The 21,608-nt window shown below is 41.8% G+C and overlaps 1 protein-coding gene across 5 annotated transcripts in view; it reads left to right on the forward strand.

The window, feature by feature from the left end:
* Positions 1-7,142: 7,142 nt before the first annotated feature.
* The window catches only part of ATP8A2 (ATPase phospholipid transporting 8A2), a 317,516-nt gene continuing 303,050 nt past the window's right edge, over positions 7,143-21,608 (forward strand). For 3 of the 5 annotated variants that reach the window (XM_068181246.1, XM_068181248.1, XM_068181251.1), the window contains exon 1: positions 7,143-7,297. In XM_068181246.1, the coding sequence (XP_068037347.1) occupies positions 7,219-7,297 (79 nt within the window). In that variant the 5' untranslated portion in view covers positions 7,143-7,218. Of the gene's footprint in view, positions 7,298-18,503; positions 18,663-21,608 lie in introns of those variants that run through there. The other 2 variants (XM_068181247.1, XM_068181249.1) reach the window with 2 other exon arrangements.

Here is a 21,608-nt window from a genome sequence, read left to right on the forward strand (position 1 = left end):
CAGTAACTTTCTTTGAAGTTTTGTCAACAGAAATATTATTCCACTTGGGTTGTTATTCAGGCAAGAAAAATAAGTTTCCAAGGCTGCTGGTTAGACAACACTATTTCCTGGGAACAGACAGTGTTTCTGATAAGCTGGAGAGTGGCTTAGTCCAGGTGCAGCTTGTCAAGGCCAAGACCTCATGAGCATTTCTCACCTGATAGAGTAGCCTGAGCAGGGAGAGGGGTACGATTAACGTCAGCTTTTCTGGGACTCTACACACCGTGAACCCGGGAGGAGAGGGGAGACACGCTGCCGAACCCCAGCTCCCCCTGAGAGGGAGGAAGAAAACCAGGATTGGGGAAAAACTGATTTCCCTTCGTGCTCCGCGGGGCCGGCGCTGCCCTGGGAGGGAGGGCAGGGCAGGAGCTCCTCGGACATTGCACCCGTGGCCTTTGTTTCTCCGGGTTTGGAGATACTAACGCGACCTTAAACCAACGCTAGTTTCGAAACAAAACGAATTAGCTCGGTTTGAAATAACGCCGAGGAAAGCGGCTGCCAAGGGCGGTGACTGCTGCTCCGCTTGTGTCCCGCCGGGACGGAGGAGGCGGCGCCTGCGGGCGCGGCCCGGCCCCGGGAGCTCTCCCTGGTGCTGGAGCGGCTCCCACGATCCTGTCCGGGGAACACGGCGCTCCCCAGGGCAGGGACACCGCCCGCCTGCGCTCAGGACATCCCGCCGGAGCACTGCTTCTCCAGATGCCCCGACGGGAGCCACCGCCGCTCCCTGTCCCTCGTCCGCCCTGGGGAAATGGGGATGATAACAGTGCCTCTCTGTAAGCTTCCTGGAGACGGGTGTCCGAGAAGCAGGTTTCCACTTTGCAGGAACACCTCCCAGCAAAGGCAGAAACCTCAGTTAGCAGGGCACGAGCTGGACCTGTTTCCTGAACAGCAGCAGGGCAGCGATCAGCGTCCCTTTCATCCTAGTCTGCCAAAACACTGCAAACAAGCAGAGCTGTGAGTGCTGGTCTCTATGCAATATCATAGAATCACAGAATCATAGAATGCTGTGGGTTGGAAAGGGCCTTAAATCCAACCCCCTGCCATGGGCAGAGACACCTTTTACTAGACCAGGTTGCTCAGAGCCCCATCCAACCTGGCCCTGAACACCTCCAGGAATGGGACATCCACAACTCCTCAGGGCAACCTGTTCCAGTGCCTCACCACCTTCACAGCAAAGAACTTCCTCCTGATACATAATCAAAACCTGCTCTCTGATAGTTCGAAGCCATTCCCCCTGTCTCTACATGCTCTTGTAAAAAGTCCCTCTCCATCTCTGTTATACTAAATGGTATTTCAGTGTGGTTTTTTTTGTTTGTTTGTTTGTTTGTTTGTTTTACTTACTATGTGTTGTACACAACACTATTTTTTTTCTGTTATTTAAAGCAAAGTTCAAGTCACAGATAGACTATATACTGAACTCCGTTATTTCCAATCATATGGTGCCTTGGCCATAGCAGTTGGCTCAAAACATATTTCAGAATATTTACACACATGCTCCAGAGTAAGTTTTACCTTAACAAGTGTGTCCACTCTCTCAAGCTTCTTTTCAGTCTTTCTGAGAACATCTTCTTGGGACTAACTTTTGCTTTTCTGTATTTATTTACAACTGTACAAAGTGAGTGCCACAAATCAGTATGGCAGTATTTTATGCCTGCCTTGGATTCCCTTTGCACCAATCTCATTGATTACAAAGCCAGAGAATATTGGACTCACATTAGTGAGCAACCTTGCTGTGGGAGAGGGAACTGAATCAAAATAATGAAAATGCACCTCATGCATTTTGGGAACTATTTACATTCTGGAAATCAATCCCATCTTAAATGTTTCCTATGAAGACAGACTGAGAGGGCTGTTCAGCCTGGAGAAGAGAAGGCTCCAGGGACACCTTAAAGCACCTTCCAGTACCTAAAGAGGGCTGACCAGAGAGCTGGGTAGGGACTTGTTACAAGGTCATGGAGTGGCAGGGCAAGGGGAATTACTTTAAACGGACAGAGGGGAGGCTTAGATTAGATACAAGGAAGAAACTCTTTCCTGTGATGTTGGCAAGGCACTGGAACAGGCTGCCCAGAGAAGCTGTGCATGCCCCATCCCTGGAAGTGTTCAAGGCCAGGTTGGATAGGGTTTGAGCAACCTGGTCTAGGGGAAGGTATCTCTGCCCATGGTAGGGCATTGGAATGAGATGATCTGTAAGGCCTCTTCCAACCCAAGACATTTTAAGATTTTATGATTTTTCATAACACTTTTAATTTCTTCAGTATTATTCTTCTTTGCTTAAGAATGCGTTTTTTCTTAATTGGTAGCTAATTGCTAACTTGGCTTCATATAAGCTAAGATCAAAACTATGGTCTACTCTACCATATGTGTTTCCTGTGCAAAGCATTTGTAGGGGGTTGTTCTATACAGGGCTTTCCATCAATTTCCAGCCTGATGAATTCTTTCTATTGACACCATTAATGTGGAATAAAAATTACTTGCTCCAATTTAGCCTACTGTATTTAGAATGTATCTTTAAAACCATACAAACTTGGAGTTATTCTGGAAAAGTAATAATGCTGATGTTTGTTTCCTAAAATAACTTGCAGGTATGAAAAATTTGTTATAGTACGTTCTTGGTCTTGAGTTACTGGAAAAAATATATTATTTTTCTTTATTTAGTTTCACTAGTGCCAAAGCAAAATGGGCTCAGTATTTTTAAGTTTTTCAGTAATTTTCAGGCAAATCACAGATCACCTCCTGCTATAAAATGAGTATAAATTTCACGTTCCAACATATCAATATGATTATTCTATTCACTTTTTATTTACATACATCATTATTCGAAAAACTTGAATGGCATGTAAACAATGAAGATGCCTGCATTTCCAATTTTTTTATCTTTTTCCCCCATTTCACTTACAGGTAATGGTTTACCCTTTCTCTACCCCTCAACCCCTCTCCCATGCTCCCACTCAATGTGCAATTCATCATATTTTTTTCCACCTTCAAGTCAAATCTGGGGGTTATGGTGAACTGTAAGAAGAGTATTATTGTTGAGCCCCTATGCTCTATAAAGCATAGGAGACTCCAGCTCCTTTAAGAGATCATGGGCGGGCCATGCACGCATTGACACATGTTCACATATTTAAGGTCACATCCTGTATCTGTCTATAGATACCAGCATCTCTGCAAAGAAGATCCTTAAGCTATTTTACTTATTTTCTTAAGCTGAGTGATGCCAAGCACATTTTCTCTATCAGTGTAGAAACAGCAAATCCTGAATTTTTTACTTTTTCTTTTTTTTTTTTGACCTTTTCAAAAATGCAACGATGAGTGACAGATACCTCCCCTGTAGTTCAGCATGTTATCTGCATCATGCTCATTTTGATCCTGTGCATGTAAACAAGGGCAAAGCATCACAGCACAAAGATTTGGTTTAAGACCAACAGAGTCCATTATGTTGTTTTTATTATTTTTTTTAAGACAAGTGAAGTTAGACAAGCAGAACTTGCATGCCATTACTCTCATCCTGTAGCCTAATACCACCACTGCTGGCAGGAGGCCACAGGCTTTGTACTGACTTTGCAAGGCCTCAGTACTGAGCCTCATTTTGTCTGAGCTTTTATTGACCTGTCTATGGCTTTCTTTCACTTAGTTGTTGCAACAGCAATATCTCTAATGGGAAGATAGCTATGTCTAACTGTTTTACTTTTGTTTAACTTTGTATGGCGCCATTGTGGCTTTTATATGGAGAGTGACAAGAAATCCTGCTGTGGACAATGAGATATTTATAACTAACATAATGATGTATAACATCATTTATAACTAACATAATGATGCATAACATAATATTATGTAGAGGAATACAGACCTGGTGTAACAGCAGAGTTCCCTGAGAGCGGACTCACAGGACACTCTAGAAGAGGCATAGAATGATGAAAAAAGGAGCACTGGAGAACTTGGGGCTACAAAGAGCTCATCAGCAGTCAGCTAAAGCAGTGCGGACCTGGGAAGTGGACAAAGATAACTGAGGGATTACACAAAGAACAAGTATGTACCATACATAAATGGCATCCCATATAATACAATTGGATGTAAAGTGGAGCAGTAGACAAATGGATAAAGAGCAAGGTGTGAAGGCATCTTAAAAACCACACAAAATAGCCCCATAACAGTTCTTTGTTTTTCTCAGCAAAGAATTTGTTGGTAAGACACCAATGACCAGCTGCAGCCCTGACACCCACTGCTTTACAAAGCCAGCACTGTCGACCACTGGTCTCAGAGGGGCAGTGGAAGGGTAAGCACCACACCAAAAAAAAGGCAGACAGGAAGAGTGTGACTACAAAAAATTGAAATGGTTTATTATTTCTGGTTTTTTTTCTTTCCTAAATGGTAGTAGCAGTCTTTAATTTCTTTATTTTTTTCTTTCCTTTTTGGTAACAATTAGCTCTCACCTTTGATTAGACTGTTACGTTTTCCACTACACTAATAAATTCTGAGTAATGTGTGCTTCTTTCCTTTTTTTATTTTCCCCAGAACCAGTCTCTGTGTATAACACTAGTAATTGGAGCAGGGGATGCATCTTTTTGGAAATTTGGGCTTAACAATCTCTCTAAGGTCCCAGTCGGCATCTGGCACAGTCAAAAATAGAATAAAGATATCCTGTCTCCCAGTCTGGCACATTAACTACAGGACCATTCTTCCTGCCTTCGCTTTATTTATTACATTGAAATAATTATTATGCATACTGAGCTCTTTGAAAGTACATTGCTATAAATACTAGAAAAGTGAGCACATTGTAATTTGAAAAATACCAACTCCTTTTTTTTCAGTACATCATTCAAACCATGGAGCCATTATGACAGACCCCAGGGAATAATACTGCCATGACTCATGGTCCGATAATACACAATTTTGTGCAAATCAGCATGATGACAAAGACAGGCATTGCATAACAAAATGACAAAGGTGAGTCCTGCACAGTGGAATGAGCTGTTCCTTTCCTCAAAACTCAGGGCTTACCCACAGCTTGTCAGCTGGTTACTAATGAACATGCGCTTTCAGAAACACAACCAACTGCTCTGGACTGCACACTTAGTTTTCCTGCAGGCCCCACTCTTAAACCTGCTGAGCAGGACTCAGGTTCTTTCTCAATTACCAAGATTGTCCTGCACACTTGGTGTCCTTGGACACTTTTGCAGTCCACTTTCTCCCCTCAGAGTCCCACTAGACTGCAGTGCATGATTATATATATCAACTTGTGACTTGAGACAGATTTTACAGACAGGTCTCCTCTGAGGCCCTCATTCTGAGCAGAGGCAAAGATGTGTTTTGTTTTTTCCATGCCAGTAAGCTTTATTGAGATGCCTGGTCATTAAATGCTTGGGGCGTGCCTTCCATGGGGATACAGCTCAGGCTTGTCAAGGTAAGTATGGGCTGGGTAATTAAATCTCCTTGAGGCACTCAAGCAGTCAAGTTTAGGTGAATGAGTAGCCCTTGTAGCTGCAAGGCAGATGGTGTTTTAGCTGGAGCACTCTTTGAGAACACTGAGTGTGCAGAGGTGAAAGCAAGTGCAGTGCATGTGAAGGAACAAATGCACTCAGCTGCTACATGGGCTTGCAGGCTGACAGTCCACAATACTTTAAGTGTATTGGAAACACAGTTCACCTGAGGGCTAATTTCTGATGAAAAAGTAAACATGAATCCAGGAGTTGCCCTTCATTGTTTTGGTCCTTTTTTGGGAGTACCTTCTTTGACTTTAAGCTGACAGCTTGAACCCAAAGTGACCTTCAGTTTAATCTGTCTACTAGATAACTATATATGTGAAGTGATTCTCTGTTCCCTAGGCCATTTGTTCTGGAACACAGACACCAACCACAACAGAAAATATTTTGTGGAGAGGAGCAAGAGCAAGCTGAAGGAGAAAATTATGTTCATGAACATAACCTGCTCCATGTCATGGTCTTAAAAATGGGAAAGGCATGCAGGAATGCCAGCACTGTACGTTGTCCTTACTGGATGATTTCATTCACAAAAGCTCTTGGGCCACTTCTCCCAGAGTGATAAAATCCATGAGTAAAAGCCTCTCACAGGCAAATATCTGTCGGCAGCAGTCCTGTCACAAAGCACACATCTCCAGTGGGCTACGACGCATTCAGTGCAGTCAGTGTAAAATGCCACAGTTCTGGATTACTTTGAGTTTAGGAAGTTCAAAGTGGTTTGTCAACAATATTTCTATTTCTAACATTTTGTGGAGTTGTAGCTAGAAAGTATCACTTTCCATACTATATGTGTGAGGACACCAAAGTACAGCAAGATTCAGAGGTTTAGCATTATTTATGATCTTTGAAATAACACCCAAGTTACCCATTATGTGTGGTAGCCAACTCTGTGGGGTCAAGTGATTGAGATACAGACTTAGGGCTGTTTGTCACAGACCTTCAAGATACGAGGGACCATTTCTTATGCAATAGATCTTCCCAAAACTCAATGTATCCTCATCCTCTGGTGATTCTGCCTCATTTAAACCATGCTATCTTGAAGCTCATCTGGTAGAGAAAACAACCCCTTAAGATGTGGCAACTGCAGCTAGCTCTGCCTGGTTAAGACCAGGATCTTAAAGATTCAGAGGCACTCTTTTACCTAATTTATTTTTCTATTAAGTTACATTCATTCTTTGCCTGTCCTTAGTAGGTAAATTCTCGTGGTTGCAAATGTTTTGCACAGAAAGATAATGTGCTGTAAGTGCTACATTGATTAATATTTCATCTATTTCTTTTTATATCCTTGATTTACTGGACGTTTTGAGAAGGAATAGTATCTTTTGTGATGAGGCTGGCAGCATGCCACAGTGATGAAAGATGTCCTTGTAACCGGAACAAAGAAGCTCGGTTAGGGATCCTGACCCAGCGGGGGCTTTCTTGGGATGCTTTATGCGCCCAAAATGTCTAGTAAAATACTAGTCCCAGACAGACACCTCAAAAACCCGCACCAAACCCAGGCCCTGACTTCATGGCACCTTACGCGATGGCTCCCAGCGGGCGCACGGAGCCGTGAGCGGCTTCCCTGGAGGGCATCTCCGGGCCCGGCCAGGGCTGAGCGCCTCGCCCGCCCCCGCAGCCCGGGCGCGGCGGTGCCGGCGGCCGCAGCGCGGCGTCTGCGTGCGGGGGGGCCCATGGCCAGCGCGCCCCGGCCGGCCGCACCATGCCGAACAGGGCCGGCCTGGACACCGCGCTGAAGATGTCCCTGCGGCGGAAATCCTCCAAGATCCACTCCTCGGCCGGTGAGGAAAGGGCGAGGCGAGGCGGGCGGGAGCGGCGCGGGGAGGAGGCGCCGCGGCGGAGGAAGGAAGGCGCGGCGGAAGGGAAGGGAAGGGATGGCAGCGGCGCCTCCATGGCGCGGCCGCCCGGCCCTGCCGCCCCACCGGCCGCGGCGCTCGGGCATCCCTTAGTGCCGCCCCCGCCCTCGGGGGCTCCCCTGGCCGAGGAGGTGACCGCCCGGTCCCTGCCCCAAGGGCACCGCGCCCCCGCCTGCAGCCCCCGGCCCGGCGCTGCTCCCCGCGCCCCAGCGGCGCTGCCGCACCTCCCGTCCGTCCCACCGCGAGCCCACGGCCCCGGCACCCTCAGCCCGCGGCGTGAACAACCCCTCGTCCTCTTGGCAGTGATAGTTTTTGACAGGAAAATTTCCTCTGGTCAGAGGGCAGTACGGCCGGAGCAGGGGAGACAGGGGTTCCCCCACCCCACCCCGCCGGTCAGGGGCCTCTGTCCCGTGATCCGGAGTGGGGAGAGCATCAGGCACTGCAGTGAGCCTGCGGAGACGTAAATTACAGGGTTTCTTAAGAGGTTCATTTAGGAAACTGTTTTCCAACTAGTTCATAAAGAAATAGCAATGGAAGACTTTGAAGGTAGAATTTTGCTCACAAAGGACTTACACTGACTTCTGTAGGATCAAGGTGCATTCAGATTTCATCTCTGGTACATTCTGCTTGGGCATAGATGAAGCATCAGTGACATTGCTGGTGACTTACACACACCCGTTCCTGTGCAAAATATTTATGTGCCTAGTACAGTTTCTGTGGTGAGTAAAAGTGTAGTATAATGCTGCTTCAGCACTTTTTGTTTCAGTGAGAAATACGCACATTTCCTGATCAGATCTGCTTTGGGTTAAATCTCAGAGCACCTTGGAGAGCATTTGCTGGATTGCTTTTGGATGATGCTGTATTTGAAGATGTCCTTTAGCCACTCATGGCTTTTCAGCTCAAGGAACCAGGCTAGAGCTAGCTGAAAGGAGAAAGCCGCCTTCCCTTTGGCTCCTCTGCACAACCTGGTCACTCTAGTAATATTTCCCTGTTTGGTCTCGCTGCTTGGTAGCAAGGATAGAACTTCAGGGACCTCTGCATAGCTGCTGCAATAAATGGGATGCTGAGCAAAGAGGTGTGTAATGCCTGCTCAGAGGAAATGGTAAGGCTTCAGGGTAGGATTTAGGATATTACCAGCTTTACTTATCTTCAGCCTAAGCCTTTCAGATGAAACAGTTGCAGTTAAGCAGATTCCACTTTCCAGTGTTTGGGGTTGTGTCCACTTCTGCAGTCTGATTTGAAACCCTGTCCTGTGATAGGGAGACTCCTTTCCCAGAGCTGCAGTTTGGCAGATCTTTTTGTGACTTAACCTTTGGAATCCAAACCTAGGCTCCCTTCAGATACCAGATGCTTGGTGCTTGGGGAATGTTTAGCTTCAGTGTGGCATACATAAGGAGTTTAAGCTTCAGCTTTTGTCAATGACAGAATCACACACAGAGAGCCCAACCTCCCTGCTCAAGCAAGGTTATCCTAGAGCACATTGGAAAGGATTGTGTCCAGATGGTTCTTGAATATCTTGGTCATCCACAATCCACAATCATACTCATGGATCTAGGTGGTTAAGTTGTGCCTCGATGCCCTGGGTGGTTGGGGCACCCAGATCTTCTAGCTGGGATCTATCTATACACAGCCTCAGATTTTTGCATGTTCCCTGCATTTCACATAAGGAGAATCCAAATTAGATGATACTTTGAAGAAAGATGGGGGTTGCTGGTTAGCATTAAGATCAATTTCTAGCACTTGAACAATGTATTTCCTATCTAGAATATTTTCAAGGGTAACAAGAGTAATATCTAGTACAGTTGTATATATAGTGCCTATAAAGTTACATAATAGGGGATTATGTAGCTCACTACACAGACTTACTAAGTTGGTTGTAGTTGGTTTAGTACACCAGAGCCAGCTCTGGTGACTTAGGACAACCAGAACCAATCTCTCAGCCACCAAGAAAGTCCTGCCTTCCCCATTCCTGTGCATTCCCAGTGCCTTGCTTGTGTCAGCATTAGCCATCAGATGGCTACCTGGTTACCTGGATCAGTGCTGATGTGGCTTACTACCAGCCTGTATGATCTGAATGCCAGCAGGGACCAGACACAGAAAGGCAGTAGCTCTGTTCTTCACAGCATGTTGTGGCTTGATGTGCAGACCTGCCATCTGTGGGGGCCAAACAGGTTCACATGAGGGGCTCTGGGCTGCGTGAACCCAGCTGTAAAAGCATACATTTGGAGACTGAGCCACTGTCCACTGACAAGCCACCACAAGTGGCTGTGTGGTGGCACAGCAAAATCTCAAGACTCTTCTGAGCTGAATGGTGTGGAGGGAGAACCGGTCACCCTTTTGACATCCTTAGTTAGGGTCAGGTAACTGTCTCTGTCCATTGCAGGTTTTTTGGCATCTATGTATCAAAATGTTCTATCTCCTTTTCTTTTTAGAAGAGCTCTTTCCTGCTTTGAAGTCTTTTAGTTTATTTGCTAGTTTTGTTTACTTTTGAGGGAGTTTTGGTAATCTAAAGTATTATATTTTATTTTACGTCACTGAGATTTATTTTCATACAGTGTAAAGCATTTCAGTAGCTTATAGACATTCCTCTTCAGTCAAGAACACTGCCTCTGTGATAATCTAACAATGTCTTTTCATCTCAGATTTTCGACCCTCCTGCACTTGGTAGTGTGGCTTCCATGTGTGCTAATACAGTATAAAGTGTAACTGGTATATTTGATAGAGTTTTAAACCTGCTTAACACTGGTATAAAGCACTTGCCAGAAAAGCATATGATGTGAAAAGGAGAATTTAGAGATGGGAAGTCACCTTCTGACACTCAGATGATCACTGCACTTCTTTTTTATGCATTTGCTCATTAATCGATTTTTTCCTTGTACAAGTAAACCTATTTATTGCTGTAATGTTGTACCAACTGAGCAAAATTGATTAGATTTAAATTATTCTCAAAGTCTCTAGCTCCTCACTGTTGTAACCACAGACATCAAAGACTAACTTGTTCTTCTCCTTCCTGCCTCCTTAAAATCACTAAAAATAAGAAACTATCAATAAGACATTGCATGATTATACATTGGCATTTTTATTTTAAGGGAAAAAAATCGAATTTCAGCTTTATAATGGATTAAAGGTACAACGGATCTCTATATTATTTACTGTGGTCTTTTTCAATTGCTCAGTGATACACATCAGCAAGAAGAGTATTTTTAGTGTAAAGGTAGTAACAGGATCTTCTCTCAGGACATGAGGAGCTGAAATATAAACATAATTTCATGGTATGAAGCAATACTCCATTTATACGTTTTCCATCTACTTTTTCCGTGAAATACTTGCTTATAGTTTATGCTGTGTTTATGATTTTAGAGTCGTAGTCCTTTCCTTGTAAAGGATCTATCTCTTCTGTTTTTCAGAGAAATGTCTATGCAAGAATTTCTTTGTGCTATTTTTGTGCTGTGATATAATTACCATGATTGCAACTGTTGGGAAGCGTCATACAGAACAGTTAAAACTCTACACAGACACTTGTACTTTGCTCAAAGCTTTTATCCTTGAGCAAAGATGGTTAAAGCATTGGATCAGGCTCCTCAGGGAAGTGGTTGGGTCACCATGCCTGGAAGTGTTAAAAAATGAGTAGACATGGCTCTTTGCTGTAGGGTTCAGGGGGCATGGTGGTATTCAGTCAAAGGGTAGACCTGATGATCTCAGAGGTCTTTTCCAACTGTAATGATTCTTTGATTTTATCTGTAGTCATTTACAGTTTACACATAATTCCTATAGATACATATAAAATGCACCAGAGCTATAGGTGAAATATGTCATCAGCTCTGCATGATTTACATATGGCTGTTGCTGCTTCAAATGAGGAGTAATTTGGTTTTGTGGAGGCAGGTTCAGGTGGTGTAAGAGGCATGGTGAAGGCTACAAAGCTTTAACCTTGAAGCTCAGTCTTGTCACCTCTACTCTCGGGATACCTACATCCTATTTTGCAGGAGGATCATGAGTTGCCTTGGATGCACTTTTAAGCAAACAACCCCTATGAAGGGGTCAGCAAAATGCTGAGCTAACAAATTATTTAAATACTATTATTAAAACTGTTTAATAAAGAATAAAAGCCCTATTCTGCTGAGAGAAATGTACCTGGCAGGAGTAGTGACAGTGGGGACTGAACAGGGAGTGTACTTCCTCAGCAAGTGCTTTAACCACCCATTAGCATCACCAAGAGTCACCGAAACATTGAGCAGGACAATTGCAACCATAGTGTTGGCACACAGAAATTCTGCTCTGTGATGGGAAACTTTTCCAGGTGAAGACTGAACTTCTACCAGTTTAGTGGCAGAAGTTAGTACTAAATAGACAGACTACTTTACTCTGTGTTTGTTCATGCACACGCTCAAACTGCACAGTGGTAATTCAGTGTGTTACAGACCTCCCATTTCTTTTCATCCACATTTAACTGGCACGCAGTGTAGTACAATGTGCAGTTTATTCTATCACATCAAAGGCCTGGTCCTATTTATGTAAACACCAATGGTAATTATAAACACCAGTGACAATTACAAACACCAGTGACAATTATGCCTTTTGACAAAGCGCTCATCACAATAAACCCCATGCTTTACGTTACTAAGTTTCTGTAGTAGCGCAAAGGGGAGCCTTCTCAAGCTGTGTAGGATCTTGCCTGACTGTAAAGTGAGGTGGTGACAGCAACAGGGCTAACTGGAGGCTGACCTGAACTTCTGCTGCCTTTGCTTAAAGCTTGTTTGGCTGTGAGAGTTAGTTTGCATTAGAATAGGAGGGAAATTAAAACACCTCTGCTTTGGACACAGAATTAGAAAAAGGTGCTTTATGCACAGTTACTGTGGAGCAACTTCATAAATAACCAACGTCCTAAGTAGGGTGGCAGAAGAAGCAATTTTTCCCCTACTGTGATGGGGAAGGTGAGATTATTAATAAATCCATTAAAGATCAAAGCACTCAGATGATAAGGAATACAGTTATTTAGGAGTCAGCTGAAGACATAAGAGATTTAACCACCCTTCTGTTTCTAGGATCAAATTAAATGAATGTATTTAATAAAAGTTTAAAATTCCACTCGCTGTATAGCCAATATATGAACTCTCTTATGCTACTTGAGTATTCATAACTCCATTGAAACAGACACATGTGCTGTCTATTTATAGAAACTGTTTTATTCCTTCTCTGTGCCACTCTCTCCACAGGACTCTTGTTTCAGATTTTAGTTTTCTAGCAGTATCTGCTTTTAGTATACTTCCCTGTGCTGGGTGAGTCAGTTTTCTCCTTTTCTGGGTAGACCTAAAAGCACTGCCCTACTGGTGTGATTTGGCAGAAAGGCCACTCTAGTTCCATGAAGGATTAAAATATCTAACAGTGAACTGACTGCAAAGAAATCTGCTTGTCTGTTCAGGGTCCTAGAATATCACCAAAACGATGGAGCTGCTGGGTGTGCTTTCTGTGTGGAACTCACTGGGCATAGAAAGAATAGTCATTTAGTATTGCATTTCCATTGCCACAAGGTTTGAGTGCAGTCTTGATCTCTGCCAACTTTGCAGGGTTTTTTTAACCTGGAAATCTAAGGCTTCGTAAGTGATGTTGCTCTAAAGCATTCCCTTTTTTTCTTATCATTAACCCTCCTTCCCTGTACAAGAAGTTTCAAGTTGATAGCTCCCAGTGACACCAGATAGTATATTGGATAATCATTTGAAAACTGATGTCAGCATCTAAAACTGATCACTCTCCAATTAGCAATTCACAAGGCATTTTTATTGTAGTGAAGCCTTGCTGAGGGCCCTATGAACAACCAGGTCATCTGTTTCTGCTCTTCTGGAAGGTTGTCAAGTGATGATCTGTAGACTTGCTACAGGGCAGCACTCTTGGCTGGTTCATTTTCCTTTGGCCAGTCTTGTTTGAGCTGTCAAGTATAGCCTTTAAATAATCTTTGAATCTGACAGAGCTGATTCGCTACTTGTGAAGCAATATCCTAAGCACCTATGTTAGCTTTTTTACTGCAACAGGGAAGTGTTCCAGACTTGTTTTCCTGTACCATGTTGTATTGTGGCACATTTTTGTTATGTCTGTAGTAGTACAAATACTAGAATATCTGTTACAGACGGTATCTGTAGAAACTGATTGCCAACATGTTCTTTTAAGGGGTAGTTAATCCCAAAGTCTTTCTTGCACATATACCGGGTAGAGCAGAGCAATGTACTGGATTTTTAAAAGGTAGTTAAGTATCACTGCAGCAACATCTTTCTGCTCCTAGGACAGCTCTTAAGTGTGACTTGCCACAAATATTTTCCTTTCAGTCTCTTATCTTTTCCATCTAAGCTACTTAAGCCTTTTGGAGCAGTTGCAGGTATGTAAGACATGGCATCTGAGAGCTTTTGATAACTGATTCTCAGCTGGTGCACTCAAAGGATAATTTGGGAAAGATCACTCACACAGTTGAAGATTGAGAAAAAAACCCCAGTTTTTACAAAGCTTTGGGGTTTATTTTTAGTGCAAAATAATTTAATTATCAATATTGAAAATATATTATTTTCAGTTATTCCAGTATTTGTTAGGAAAGCTCTCAGATTTTTGATTAGCATTATTGCCAACTTTTCATAATGAATCCTGCCCACTACAAAAGTTCCAGGACAGTTTCTTTCCAACCCCAGGATTGGATATATGCCTGCCTGTTTCGAAGTTCCTGGCTGTCAGACTGCTGGCTGAGAGGTAGTTACATGACAGTAAAATTACTGGAAGATACAACAGAGCAAAAAGACCTGAAAACAGAAGATGCAGAGTTTTGTATCTCAAGCCAAGGTGTGATAAGGCGAAGCTGACATGATGCTGATTTTAATGAGTGACCCAGTCCAACCACCTATTTGGACTCCTCACAGAAGTGACACAATCCCTGTAGTTACAATATCACATCCATGTACATGACATTCACAGGAGGTTTTCCTGACAGCTACAGGTGTAGTTACTCTTGTGGTGAGCACTAAAACCACTTTAAATGAACATGAACCTGAAATGTCAGTAAATTAGTCTCAGCACTCTCATGTTGTGATGGAGAATCAGAAGACATACCACAGATTTTAAATATACTTCTGCTGATATCCCCCTTTACATAGGGTATTTTTGTTAATTCTAGTTGTAGTTAACAGTTTGAAAACTCTTGCCTTGGGATATTAGTGCAAAAAGAAGGTAAATGAGAACTTGTCTTCCACTTGACTAAAATGGAGAAGCCATGATTGTATCAGTTCATAATGGATCCAACCCTTGTTTTAGCTAAGGGTTTGGTTTGATGAATCTACCTTCTTTTAGAGTGTTGGAAATCAGGATTAACAGAAATTTAATTGGTGTATAGGTTCTATAAAGGAGAGAAGGCAGCCTGACATCTTGTTTAAAACTGACTACGAGGTCTTGATTTTTAATTCCTGATTTCTTGCAGATGACCAAACCCATTAATTTGATTTTATTAAATGAGCAGGCAACCCAATGCTTATACAAAGGATACATGAAACAAGTACCCAAGCTTTTTTGTGCCCTTAAATACTCTAAGCATATGTCACCTTATTCAACAGATGCTGTTTATTTGTAAATGGGAGACAAAAGATGCTGAAAGGGTATATGCAAAGTCAACATCAGTCATAACTCTGAAACAGATACAGAGGTTACATCTGCATTTGTCATATCAGTTACACAGCTTGGAATCAGGGTTTAACCTGGAAGCTTGGATCTGAAATCCAGATGACATTTAGTCAACATTTCTGCATCAGTGGGAAGGCTCATCATAGTTACTGCTTCAGTGGTCCCATGGCTACTGAATTGAAATACACTGACATCAATCCTGGTGCCTTGTTTTGAAGTGGGACAGAGAGACAGGGGAATTAAGGTATGCAGGTGCTGCCCAGGCTGGGGAGGGCACCACTTCAGCTTTACAGATTAACAGTCAAATCTTCTTCCCAGAATTTCACCAAGACAAGTCTGCATCTGGAAGCAATCCTTGTGCCGTTTACCTGACTGGTCATAGGGGAAAAAAGGAGCTTTAAATAACAGCCTAGCAGACAGACAGGAGGAGAGAGTGCTAGCCCTGCCCCTGCCAAATTTATCCTAATCCTGTGCTGCCTGAAGAGGGGGCAGCATTCACTATCAGTCCTTAACTAAAGCCCTGATCCTTGCTGATTCCCACAATCTTCAGTAAAAAAAAAAAAAAAAGTTATTACCCTCTTTTTTATCAAAGTAATTTTATTTACAAATCTGAAATTTGCTTGTCTTTGAAAAGTTTTAAAACCCTACTAGTCATCATTAGGGTAACAAAGTGGGGTGATCAGTCTTCAGAAAGAGAAAGGAGTGACTAGAAAGATCTGAAATATCTGAGGAGAAAGAGGTCACTTCTTACATAAAAAAAAAAAAATTGGGGGTCTGGGTCCCAAATTAAGACACTTTGGGAAAGTGCAGGTATCAGTCAATGACTATGCAAATGTGCAATGGAACTCATTACTTTAGAGTTATTTTGGATCAATTCCATCTTGTGAAATTGGAGTTGGACATTGAGTTTCAGCTGAGATAGTGCAGTGAGCAGCTGCATGGTACTTAATTTCCAGCTGGGGTTAAACCACAACATATTTTTTCAGGTCTTTCTATAGTGCTGAGCCCCTATAATAGGAAGAATTAAAGATACATTTTCTGGAGAAGGTGAGCTTCCTACTGTAAGTTGTAATGTATACTGTCACTAAAGTTGTTCAGTAAACACAGGTGAAACTTTCCCTAGTGCCTTCCTGGTAGCCCTTCTGTCATGGGTCTCTTGGTTGGGACTGTGAACACAGTATCTTCCACACACAGCATCGCCCCATTACCATTCCCTCTCTTGTGACAGAGTGGGACATGTGCAAAATTCAAAATCCAGAATCCCACAGTAGACTCAAGAAGGCCTCTTTAGTTGCAGGATCTCCACTGAAAACAAGAAGTCTGGTTTGTGTTACAGTAGATGCACCTGCTTTAAATCTCTCGCCATTTCCACCCCTGACTCCATACTATTTTCCCTCAAGTGTTCTTAGCCATGCTGTTTCTGGTAGGAATTCAAGTTAGATGCAAGGGACTGTCTGGCATGGCATGGGAGAGAGCAGTAAGTGTTCCCAACCTGGTCTCCTGAGAGACTTCAGCAGTCTTAAATTTTCACCATCAAGAAAGACTGGGCTGCAAAGAAGAAGATTCTGCAGTCCTCAACACTGGATGGTTCTGTTGAAGTTTTGGGCTGCCAGCTAATTACCTAAACCATTTTCCTATCAAAACCTCTAAGAGAGAAAAAATGGGAATAAAATTGCTGTAATAATAAATCTGATATGATCTGGTTGAGACAATGCAATTTTGTGTTAGTGCTAAAAAACAAGGGATTTAAATAATTTTGTATTCCTTTTGGTACTTTTTGGTTCATTAGACAGCCAGATTCCCAGGGTGTGTGTACTTACCATTCCTGCTAGGAACGTTGTTGTTTACAGAGACATTAAACTCTCTTATCAGTGTCATCTTCTATATAGAGAAATCCTGACAACCAAGGACAAGAGTTAATCTTAGATCTTCCTACCAGAAACCTCCTCCCTTTTTTTAAAATTAAAGTCCCTTCTTAAGACACCCAGCACTTCACAAGCACAAACATCTTGCTGAATTTCTGCATCATACTTTTACAGGCTTCAAATCAAATAATAAAAGTTTTGCCCTCTGATGAGATGAAAACATTTATATTTCTATGTACCAGTTCACATCTTGTCGGGGCAGATGGTACTACTGGAGTGTACATTGTCATTAATTTGGAACTCAGCAACTACAAACGACCATATTTTTTATTTCCATCAGAACTAGTTCACAAACTAGTCTTCAGTAATACAATGTTAGTATCCTAAGCAGAAGCCACAAAATTTCCCGAGGTAGAGAAAAGTAGCACTGATGTGGTAGCTTCTGTCTCTGTGAGGAGCTAAAGCTGTTTCACTGCAGTTTCAAGTATTTTGTCATCAGTGACTCCAGAGCAAGGGAATAATTTTAGTTATCTACTTCAAGAGGCAAGATGAAGATCACAGGCAGCTACACAGTGTTTGTATGGTGCTCAGAAACAGATGATCATATACAAAAATATTTCTTTAGTCAGGTAAGTTTACAGCCATTAGATTTACATTTTTCTTTTCCCCACAGCTGCCATCTGGCTTTGGTGGTGTCAGACCTCATGAAACTAAGCACACCTGGATATTCTGGACAAAATAAACAGAACATGATTTTTAATTTAATCCCCTACTTCTTAGAAAGGTTTATTTTTACAAGGTCATTTTATAATCTATATAACTGTAGGTTTTTTGGCATTATTTTTTATAGTCTAAATTATTTATTAACAATGATTCTATATTGACATAAACAATTCTAATAAGAAAATTGATGTATCCAATTTTGTAGACTAAAATTTGAGAAGAATGATTAACAACCTGAAGAAGGGGGAAGGGAAGTTCTACATTAAGAAGATTGGCAGTACTTCAACTATAAGACTGTGCTGTGACTGAGGCTATAGCCAAAAATAGAATTGGATTAACAGAAGAAAGGCAAGTAGATAAAACTAAGGTCAAAGCAGAAATAGATGCTTAAGAATTACCTCATGCACCAAAAGATTTGAAGAGATATTTAAGGAGTTTTCCATTATATGCACCTATAATGGAAAAATCAATTTACAATAAGAAGCACTATAAAAGACAACTCAAATAATAAATTAATTAAGAAGACCTAAGCTTTAAAATGGGCAGAAAAAATGATAATAACTTTTCCTGATTGTTAGTACTGGCTCTAACATGCATGGTATTACAAATATACTTAAAAAAAAACTGTAAAAGACAGCTGTAATAATACCAACACTTAAAAAAAGAAACAGTAAAGATAACATTAGACACTTTCACTGAGGTGGAGTAACAGAGTGACAAGTCAAACTCAATAGGTTGTGCTTTAACTCCTCCCCAGAAAAAAGGCTTAACTAGGTAACTAGTTCTACCTGATGATATCTGCTTAATTAGGTAACTAGTTCTACCTGATGATATCTGCTTAATTAGGTAACTAGTTCTACCTGATGATATCTGTTTACACTAATGAGCCCCAGATCCATAATTGGTGGGGGAGAGAAGCTAATGCACACAGATCAGAAGACTTTAAAAGGGGGGAAAGTAGAAGAAGGTCATGTCTGTAGAGTTTTTGGTAAGATAAGCTACAGCACCTGGGAAACTTATCCTTTCTTGTAGCTTTGAATTCCAGTCAGGTAAGTTGGTTTCAAAGGAAGTTTGGGCTTTTGAAAAAAATTATTTTTGATGTGTTCAACTCTAATGCTCTGAGGTAGATACTGACTATCTTTATCTTTTCTTCAATTTTCTGCATGGAAAAGCTGAAGGCCTGTTTTCTTGATAGGAAGGTTTACTCAGAGCTAAGGTAATGATCTACTAGTAAGCAAGATCTATGTCTGCTTTTACTGAAATGATTTTGTTCCTTTATTTCTGATTGGATATTGCTTGGTAAAAGTATAGCCAAAACCTAAACCCTGAGAGGAAGCACTTAAAAATTCATAATTCTTTCCTGTAATTCTGTGTTCCTGTGTGACATGAGCACTACAATGATGGCTCTCAACAGCTGCATAGTAGGAGTTATGTTGAAGATGAAAGGTAGACTTGCTTAATTCAAGAGACTCCTTCAAATTTCTTGGGATGTAGGACTCATTACTGGCAAGGGACTGTTGTTTTAATGAGGAGCCCAGGATTAAGACTGTAACTGAATGGGAGGGATTTCTCTCCACTGAGTACTTCTGCTATTAACAGCAAAATAGAACAGCTGTGTGGAAATAGTGTTTCAGTAATATTTCTAATGGCCTCTAAATGTGGAATAGCAAATTAATGCTTATTAGTTTGGGATTTCTGCTCATATGTGACCAAATAATTTCTGTAATAGTCTGTAGAGTGAAGAGAAATAAGGCTTGCAGTCTTTCAGAAAAATCTGCTATATGAAATTTGTCCCCAGTAGCTATTTTGTAGAACTAAGTATTTGCTTTTATCTATTTTTTTTAAGGGAGTGGATATGAAACTTATATTAGGGGTGAGAATGACTACTTCTCTTTCAAAAGGTGTCTCCTCTTTCACAAAAAAAAAAACTTTAAAAATGGGTATAAAGTCCAGGAATGGTTATAGGTTAGGACTGTCTGAAATGCTGTCCTGAGGAGTGTAGCACCATGGGCTCATCATCTGAAGTCTAGCTAATAAGCCTTTCCTAAGAATGAAACACCAGTTCTTGCTGTACCTCAATGAATGCACTGTCACTGGAAATTGAGTCAGTCAGATGGTGATACTCAGCTTTCAGCAGTGGTTGGTTGTTTTTTTTTTTCCTTCTCCTCCCTAAGGCTACTTTTTAATGAAAAAGTCCTTCAGGACCAGCACATGAGTCATAAACATAATTTCCTCTAAATTTGCAGCAGCCTATGCAATACTAGATAATTAAATATTGAGAAGGTCTGTGATTCTTGTCTTTGTTCATTCTAGAAGCAATTGCAATACAATTCTGCTTATTGCAGACAGGTACTGGAATGTCTCAAAAGTGACAGATGAATACAGTACAAATGTATTTAAAATCTCAGAAATGATGCAATAGGTCAAGCTGAATCCTGATCCAATAGAAAGCAAACATTTAATGTTTTGGCAATGACAAACTTTGTGTGGACCCTAGCAGGAGACCTGTAAGGTTGCAGGCTCAGCAGGTCCAGTCAGCATAACTCTGCCTAAATCAAATTCACTGTCACCAGTCTGCAGCAGTTCAGGGTCTGATCTATAGGATTACCAGAAAATTATGTCAAAGCATCATAATTTATCTTCTAGAGATCAAGCCACTGATGCTATTATCTCTCTTTGGGGGTGGTGGGTGAGTGGAGAGAATATTTTTAAAACTCATCCAGTACAGATGCTGCAGACAAGATAGCTGTTCCTGGAAGAACAACCCGCATAAGAAGGCTGAAATTTTTAAAATAAAAATACTTTCTTGGGGAAAACATCTCCAGCTATGCTTATAGTATAGGACTTTGGCATAACAGTAGCAGGTGGCTTCAGCATTAAAATAACTGGTAATTATATCTTTCATATTATGTTCTTCAAAGGAAAAAGGAAGAAACCACATGAGGTTTTAGCTCGATCAGCTTTATTCTCATCCTTGGTCTGGTGTTGTGGCTAAGGCTGCAGAGCAGAGATAAGACTGGCTGATACTGCAAACCTGTAAGCCTCTCTTATCTGTCAGTAGTGCTCCCTTCCTGACAGGGACAGGCAGAGGCGTGTGATGGAAGCTTTTTTTCTTGTCCTTGGTTAAACATAGAATTGCTGTTGAATTTTCTGTTTTGTAGGTCTGTTTATACATCCATTACACTGAAAATAAACTTGGCCTACATGGACGATGTTCATTAAGTTCACAAGCCTGTTCTAAGATTAGTGCAGATTATGTCTTTGTTAAGCTGCCCTAAATATAATTAGCTGTGTTCTGGCTTTGGTAGTTCTTGGTGATACAGATCAGTTGTAATCAATATAAGAGGTTCTGCACTAGGTTCTTCAACTGGTGCTAAAGGCTGGGAGTACAGTAACTACCCTTCTAGGTCCAAATATAAGAGACCTGAAATGCAGGTATCCATTCGTCCATCCCCTTTGCTGCAGCTCTTCTCTTGGACAGGTGGTAGTTTCAGTCTGGTATTCCAAGTCCTCTGGAAGTTGCCAGGGAGCAATCCTCTGGAGAGGGTTGCTAATTCTCACACCAGCATATTTACTTCTGTTTGAAGGTGCCTTAAACAGAAGAAAATGTCTGTTAGAGGCAGAAAATGAATCTTAGGAAGCTGCTGCCTCTCTGCATGCCCCGTGCTGTGATGGTGATAGAGGACAGCAGAGTCCCTCTGCCATGTATCTGTAATTCTGAGAGGTCTGAGAATAGTTACCCTCAGGTTTATATTTAACCTTCTGCTGGTAACAGACAACTTCATGACATCCACTCTCTGCACTGGGGATGGCATTTCTTGTTACTCCCATGGAAGCTGTGATGAGTTCGTATGGGTTATGCTCATATTTCTGGGATTCAGTGCAGTCTTCTACATGGTTATGTAGAGTTCCCTTTGTCATGTGGTATTGCTGAATAGTCCTTGTTCTGAAGGAGGAGGGCTGAAATTTTCTTTCTGTTTAACAAGACAGTATTA

This window comes from Anomalospiza imberbis, chromosome 2 (genome assembly GCF_031753505.1).
Source record: "Anomalospiza imberbis isolate Cuckoo-Finch-1a 21T00152 chromosome 2, ASM3175350v1, whole genome shotgun sequence".
Classification (NCBI taxonomy): domain Eukaryota; kingdom Metazoa; phylum Chordata; class Aves; order Passeriformes; family Viduidae; genus Anomalospiza; species Anomalospiza imberbis.